The sequence below is a fragment of the Pteropus vampyrus genome, unplaced genomic scaffold, assembly GCF_000151845.1.
Source record: "Pteropus vampyrus isolate Shadow unplaced genomic scaffold, Pvam_2.0 Scaffold287, whole genome shotgun sequence".
In the NCBI taxonomy this organism is placed as follows: domain Eukaryota; kingdom Metazoa; phylum Chordata; class Mammalia; order Chiroptera; family Pteropodidae; genus Pteropus; species Pteropus vampyrus.
The window spans coordinates 1,014,225-1,022,268 of NW_011889068.1; the positions used below are offsets into that span (position 1 = coordinate 1,014,225).

The following is an 8,044-nucleotide window of genomic DNA, read 5'->3' on the forward strand; positions in this document are numbered from 1 at the left end:
GAATGTTTTTTGTTGCATTTTTAAAGATCAGTGTAATATTCTGCAAAAGAATTATGTTTATAAATGTCAACTAGGCATTAGTATTTGTAATTATTTTTTAAAAAATCAAACAGTACTGTCTTATTAAGAACATGCTTACATCATGATGATGACAAAGCAAGTAGAAAAGTTTAATATCTCAATAATACTTTTTACAGTCTGCCACTGGCCCTTTCAATGAGTTCCTAAGCCTTTATTGAAGAGATATAGACTAGAAAAACAAAGTTTAATTTTACATTCAAGAAAAAATTATAGGCTGGAGAGCTTCTTTTCCTCAATGGTTTCTCTCTACTGCTAAAGGTATTTTAATTTGGCACAGTAGAAGTATCACAGAGGTTGAGGGCTCTTTCTAGAGACAAACTGTAGAGTTTAAGATCATTGTGTTGTGTTAAAAACCTCTCAAGATCCTGACTTTATAATGTAGCATTGATGGTAATTCCAGAATTCTCCATAGAGAGGATTAGAGAGTTCTCAGCAATCCAAGGATGAATTCTCCTTGGAAAATAGCTTGAATTCTAAAGACTGAGCTCCCAGAGGGCAGAGGAGCTCACAGGTGGGCTGCCAGATTCCTTCCTTGAGGCCCAGACTCTCAGGCCCTAGAGTTAATCAGTATAGTTTAGTGTCGGCTAATGGTGGGAACTTAAAGTGAAAAATATAGTCAAATAAGAGCAGTTACCATTTCTGGATTCTCTGCAGCTAGCTTTATCATCTTTTCTGAGATCATCTTTTTCAAGCAGCTACTCAGCAAAAAAGCCTAAGAAATCCAGAAGAAAAGAAGTATTTCAGCTGAGGAGATCTTCATTCTCTTCCTTCCCTCCTATACCACAAATCAGATTTTGATCTCTGCCTCCAACAGTATGAATTTAGAGTTCTTTGATTTCCATAAATTTGCATAAGATATAATTATCAAGAAATGATAAATTTGCTTAATCAGGTGGATCTATTTACAGTAAATTTTAAAAAGACAGCTGAGAAATGGCCAAGATCTCATTACTAATCTTTTTGCCTCTTAAAACTTACCTTTCACATCCCATTTTTTTCTATTACTTTGTAAGCAGCTCATGTTTTACAAGCAACAAATAATAAAAAGTGCTTATTATTATAATCAAATAAGCTGATGTTGGTTAATCTGATAGTTAATTGTATGCATAATAACTGAGAGACCTATTTTTCTCTCTTGTTTTGCTCTCAGTTCTTGCCTTGCTCTCTTCTCTTTGGGCCCTACCAAGGTTTAAGACAACTGAAGCTCAAAGCTTGAGGCTGTATGACCTTAGTATAGCCTGAGATGGCGCTGGGGGGATAGAGGGGATGATGGAAAGGAGGAAAGAGAGCAAACACTCAGATTAGGGTGGTAGTTCATATAACTCTTGGAGGACAGTTCATAGAAATAATTAGAGGGAGAGCGGGCTACATAGAGGGAACATCTCAAAGTCTTGCAGGAATATAGAGCATGATAGAAATTCATTTTATTTTAAGAGAGAGAAATGTGGGAAGAGAGAAGAAAGGCACTGCCACTAATAAGGAAAAGAATAAAAAATGTGGGGTTTATATATGACAACAAATTTGACTTCTTGGTTTTGATGAGAACTAACCCTGTTGATCTGTGCATATATGTAACCTACACAAAACCAGGGTATAAAACAGTTAAACAATAACTCCTGAGCTGATGCAGCTAGGAAGGATATTTAATGGTGTCCCACAAGGTATGAACTGATTCCATATTATTATACAATGTACATAGATATGCAGGTTAGGACTCTGCTATAAACCAGGTAAAGTTTATTAAATATAAAGAGGCTGAGCCTTTGTTTAAAGGGTCTAGAAAAGATTTGAGCCCAAGCCCTCATTTGTATGTATTTGCAAGGCACATAACCCACATTTCTGCCTTTTGCAGAAGTAGCCCCTGGGTGCATATCAATAAACCCATACTCCAAAGGAAATAAAACCTTACTAGAAATCCTTTAAAAGAATGTTTACTATACCTCTCTATAGTGACTTAAATTCATTTGCTACAGACTAAAGACCATAATAAAATTTAACTATTGCACTTAGCATTCTGGGGGAGGGAGGGTGGTTTGATTACCAAAATCTCTGTCTCTCCAAGGGACTGCAAATCTTGTGTCAGGAAACATCCTACCACTTCCCTGAGGATGTTTCATATTGAAGGTGAACCTAAGGATCCATTTCTTTAGCGTAGGATTTTGGCTTAGTATTTCATGTTTCTCAGAGGACTTTGATATCTCATACCTCTGATCACACTGTACAGGAAGTAGAGAGTTGAATGGAAGTTTTGTTTACCTAAAATCAGAATGCTCCAAGGGCCTTAGTGTGACTATCGGGGACTCAAGCTGAAAAGAATGTTGATGCAAGGATTACTTTGTTATTTTTGTTTCATTTTAGAACATTTGTAGTTTTGATTTCAATTTGAAATAGCTTTCTTTAGTTCAGTAAATAGTAGTTTTCAACTGAGGTTGGTATTTAGAAAATTTGATTTTTAAAAAACAATTTCTATTCCAATTTTAGTTATAAGCCCAATTTTGTTTGGGACAACACATGCCCCGCTCCAGGCAATGAATGACTCATGTTTACTCTGAGCTGATTATGAACTCTGTTCCCCTTTGCTAAATGTTTGATTCCCAGACTCTCTTGCAGCTAGGAGTGACCCACTTCTGGCCAATGAGACAAAAGGAAAATCTACTGGGGTCTTCTAGGGTAAAGTTTTTGTTTTCCAGATAAAGTATAGCTTTTCTGCTTGGAAAAGATCAAGAGAATGATAGGGATGTCAATCATCTACCTCCGGTGAATTCTTTACCACCTCTCCAGTGAGGTGATAAAAATATGTATTGTCTGAGCAAACAAATTCAGCCTCCAACCTATTTTTATAAATAAAGTTTTATTGGAACACAGCTATACCCACTTGTTTACATGTTGTCTGTGGCTGCTTTTGTGCTACAACAACAGAGCTGAGCAGTTGTAAAAGAGACCATAAGGACCTAAAATATTTACTCTCTGGCCCTTTGAGAAAAAGTTTACTGACTCATAGTTTATGCCACTGTTAGTTGAGTCTCCTGTTATTTGGTAACTAAATTTGTTTCTAATTGATATGAAGGCTGCAATGACTAGTAAAACAAAACAAAACAAAACAAACAGGTTATATTATAGGCCAAAAAGAGAGTGCATAGTGTATTCTAGTACTCTACTCCAGTTGGGTTAGGGTAAGGTGCTTTATCTACCCCAGCAAGCAAGGGAGCATTTCAGGACTGGTGGTTTTCATGCTCTGAACTCACCTGTTTTGTGTAAATAACAAACCATTGCCAGCGACTTTCCGCACTATACTGAAATCTGAGCTCTAAGTTCTGGTTGAGAGTTCGCTGGGGCCCATCCATGTCCAACAGAGTCCCCTACAGAAGAAAATATATTATTTGGTAATCAGTAGAAATTTAAGTGGCTACTATATACTTGCAAAATATCAAAACAAGTGAGACTGTCCTTATTCCCAAGAAGCTATCAGGCTATAAGGAGCCATGAGAGTAAATCACCACAATTGGATATAATAAATGTTATCAGGGAAGTAAATACAGGTCTATGAAATAGGATGGACACTTTATACAGACTAGGAGGGCAAAGGCAATCTTCCTGGAGGTAGGAGATCTAGGCAGAAGTAAAAATTAAGTTTGCCGTTTGTGGGTTTTTGTTTTTGTTTTTTTGTTGTTGGTGGTGGTGGGTGGGTTGTTTCTAGTAGACAAGCTGTTCCTATTAGAAGAAAAAAGTGCAAATGCACTGGGGCATGAGGGAGCCTGGCACATAGGAGACGTGTCAAGGGATCAAGTATGGCTGAAGCACAGGCTATGAGGCACATGGGTGGTGAGAAAAGACACTTAGGGAGGCAGGCTAGGGCCAGATCCTGAAAGCCTAGTAGAAAGCACCTGTGATTTTTGCTATATGGCATCTATCCCTCTTTCTCCTAACAATGGAGTCTCACATTCCCTTGGGAAAAACTTTTCTCTTCTACTGTGGCTATGCAGGTAGGACAATCAGAGATTGCTGCCCTCTGGAGAGTGGCACATGACCCAAGCTCAAGCCAATTGAACAAACACTCTCTGTGCCCCTCATCTGATTCCACGGCATAGAGACCCAAGGAGCAGGTTCCTGATAAAGAATTCCTAGAGACCTTCAGCTTCTTTCCTTCTTGACTCCTAAGCCGCTGCTTCAGCCTTTACTTTAAATCAGTAACCCTATGTCCCTCCAATAAATCCCCTTTTTACTAGAGCCACATATATTGCTTTCCATTGCTAGCCACCAAAGAGCCCTGTTACAGGTTTTATAAGCTAAGCTAAAACCTGGACTCTTATCTTGAGGGCAACAGGTATTTATTAAAAGATTTTAAAAACTGAGTAATAACACAATTAGATTTATATTTTAGAAATATTGGTCTCACAACATCAATGTAAAAAATGAACTGGGAAACACCTGTTTTCAGAACCAGATAATAGAGGGCTATTAACTCAGGGAAAAGGAAAGCAAATGAAGTGAGCCCTACAGTTACCTTCCTTACTGCCTGGAGGAGTTTCCAGGAGGCGGCACCAGGAGAGGAAACCCCAGCAGAGCCCGAGGTCTTACTGAGTTGAGAAAAAAGAGAAAAAAGTTTGAAGAGGTCGAGGTTAGAATTTGTGGGACAGAAGACCAAAGACAAAGGCTTTATACAGAGAAAGAGTTCCAGAAAGCTCCTTTCAAATCTTTGGTTGAATAATCTGTGCATGTGTGAGGATGTACAGATGTGCAGACACATCTATGTATGTGAGGCTGGGGAAAGAATCACAGAAAAGCAGTAGGTTGAACAATTCCAGGAGCTTACAGATCAGGCTGGAAATCATTTGTGTTTCTATCAGAGTAGAGAGACTGTAATAAACAAGACATTAGAAGAATCCTAAGAATGGTAACCAAAGAGGAAAGAACTAAATTAGCCCTCAAGACTGCTCTTGACCTGCCTTAAGAAAGCTTAAAAGTGAGCCTCAAAAAATAAAAAAATAAAAATATCAAACCAATCCCAAGTAACTTAATTGCATGCCAGGACAAAGTCTAATACTGTTTAAAATAATACAATAAATTCCAGTATTCAACAATGTAAAATTTACAATGTTTAGCATACCATAAAAACATTACCTGGTATGCAAAGTAGGAGAAAAGTATATTGGGCAAACAGAAGAAAAATCAATCAGACTCAGATGACAGATGATGGAATTAGTAGACAACAATATTAAAACAGTTATTTTAAAAATACACTCAAGAATTTAGAGAAAAACAGCATGATAAGAAGGGAAATGGAAGACACAAAAATAATCCAAATGGAACTCCTAGAGATGAAAAATATAATGATAGAAATAAAAATACATTGGATGGGAAAAAACATGTTAGACGTTACAGAAGAACAGACAACCTTAAAACCATAGCAACAGAAACTACTCAAAATGAAACACAGAGAGAAAAAAGACTGAACTAAAACCACAATGAGATACCACTTTACATATCTGGCTATATTTTAAAAAATCAGATAATAAAATACTGGCAAGAATGTGGAGAAATCAGAACTCTCTTACACTGCTGGTGGGGATGTAAATTGGAGCAGACACTTTGGATAACATCCTGGAATTTTGTCAAAAGGCTCACCATAGAGGTACCACTATGGTGGAGTTACCAGCAATTCCATTCCTAGGTATATACCCAAGAGAAATTACAACATATGTCCACAGAAAAACTTGTACACAAATGCTCTTGGCAGCATAATTCATAACAGCCAAAAGGTAGAAACAACCCAAATGTTCATCAATGGATGAATGGATAAACCAAATTTGGTATATTCTTACAATGGAATATTATTTGACCATAAAAAAGAATAAAGTACTGATACATGTTACTACAAGGATAAGCCTTGGAAACACCCTAAGTAAAAGAAGCCAGTCACAAAAGATCACATATAATTCCATTAATATGAAATGTTCAGAATAGGTAAATCCATAGAGACAGAAAGTAGATTAAAGTTCTCTTAGGGCTGGTGGGAATTGGGGAATAAGAAAGCAACATGTAAAGGGTATGGAGTTTCTTTTTGAGGTGATAAAAGTGTTCTTAAATTGATTGTGGTGATGGTTGCACAACTCTGTGATTATATTGAATGCCATTAAATGGTACACTTTATATAGGTGAATCATATGGTATGTGAACAATATCTTGATAAAACTGTTACAAAGAAAGAGAATGATTGGGTGGTATTGGAATGATAGAGATATAGATCAGTGAAACAGAATAAAGGACCTAGAAAGAGACCCACACAAATATGCCCAACTGGTTTTTGACAAAGGTACAAAAGCAATTCATGTAAAGTGGTATCTCATTGTGGTTTTAGTTCAGTCTTTTTTCTCTCTGTGTTTCATTTTGAGTAGTTTCTGTTGCTATGGTTTTAAGGTTGTCTGTTCTTCTGTAACGTCTAACATGTTTTTTCCCATCCAATGTATTTTTATTTCTATCATTATATTTTTCATCTCTAGGAGTTCCATTTGGATTATTTTTGTGTCTTCCATTTCCCTTCTTATCATGCTGTTTTTCTCTAAATTCTTGAGTGTATTTTTAAAAGAGCCTTTTCAACAAATGGTCCTGGAACATTTGGCCTTCCATAGGCAAAAAAAAAAGGAAATTCATCCAAAGTTTCACACCCTATACAAAAATTAACTCAAAATGGATAATAGACTTAAATGCATAACCTATAACTATAAAACTTTTAGAAAAAAACCGTAGGGAAAACAACTTTCATGGTCTAGGGTTTGGCAAAAAGTTCTTACACTTGACACTAAGACACAATTTATAAAAGGAAAAACTGATGAATTGGACTTCACCAAAATTAAAAACTTTTGCTCCACAAAAGACCTGTTAAGAGGACAAAAATACTACAAAGTGAAAGTATTTGCAAACCACATATCCAGCAGAGGACTATTGTCTAGAATGTATTAAGTACTCTCATAACTGAACAGTAAACAATCAAATTAGAAAATGAGCAAAAGATATGAAAAGACATTTCACCAAAGACAATAAACATATGGTAAATAACCACATGAAGAGATGTTCAACATCATTAGCCATGAGGAAAATGCAAATTAAAATCACAGTGAAATACCATTACACTTATCAGAATGACTAAAATAAAAAGTAGTAACAATGCCAAATGCTGATGAGGATGCAGAGTAACTGGAATACACAAACATCGCTGGTGGGAATATAAATTGAAAACAATTTGGCAGTTTCTTAAAAGATGAAACATGCAACTTTTATATGTCTGGAAACAACCAGATATCTTTCATTGGGTGAATGGTTAAACAAATTTTGGCCATTCCATACCACGGAATACTGATCAACAATAAAAAGAAACAAACTATTGATCACAAGAACCTAGATGAATTTCCAAAGAAATTCTGAGTAAAAGAAAAGCCAATCCCAGAGGCTACATACTATAGGATTCCATTTATGTAAAATTTTTTACTTTTTAAGGTAATCAATTTCTTGCTTTTATTTATATTTTTACTTTCTAAAAACAGTCAATTGTTCTAATTCACAGTATTCATGTTCTATAAAGTCACCATAAACACTGAATTATTGAATACTGAATAATAGCCCAAGGGGAAATACATTTTGGGTCCTTCAAACTTCTGGTCACAACATTTTCATCTGACCAATCCATAATGTCATTTTATGTGTTTCTGTTTTATTTATAAAGTTTTATTGCAGTATAATTGATATACCAAAAAAAGGCACATGTTTAATGTATACAAATTTATGAGTTTAGATATACGAGTATACATCCATGAAACCATCACCACGATCAAGGTAATAAATGTATCTATCACCTCTAAAAGTTTCATATAATATTCCTGAAATGATACACTATGGAAATGACAGACAGATTAGCAGTTGCAAGGAGTTAAGGAGGAGTGGGGGTGGGAGAAAGTGGGTACAACTC

General features: G+C 35.9%; 1 protein-coding gene across 1 annotated transcript in view; it reads right to left on the minus strand.

Moving 5' to 3' along the window:
• SNX31 (sorting nexin 31) overlaps positions 1–8,044 on the minus strand; it is a 61,046-nt gene that overhangs the window by 9,966 nt on the left and 43,036 nt on the right. Inside the window, exons 11-12 of the mRNA XM_011376195.1 lie at positions 3,327–3,440; positions 716–793 (exon numbers count right to left, since the gene is read on the minus strand). Coding sequence (XP_011374497.1) covers positions 716–793; positions 3,327–3,440 — 192 coding nt within the window. The remainder of the gene's footprint in view (positions 1–715; positions 794–3,326; positions 3,441–8,044) is intronic.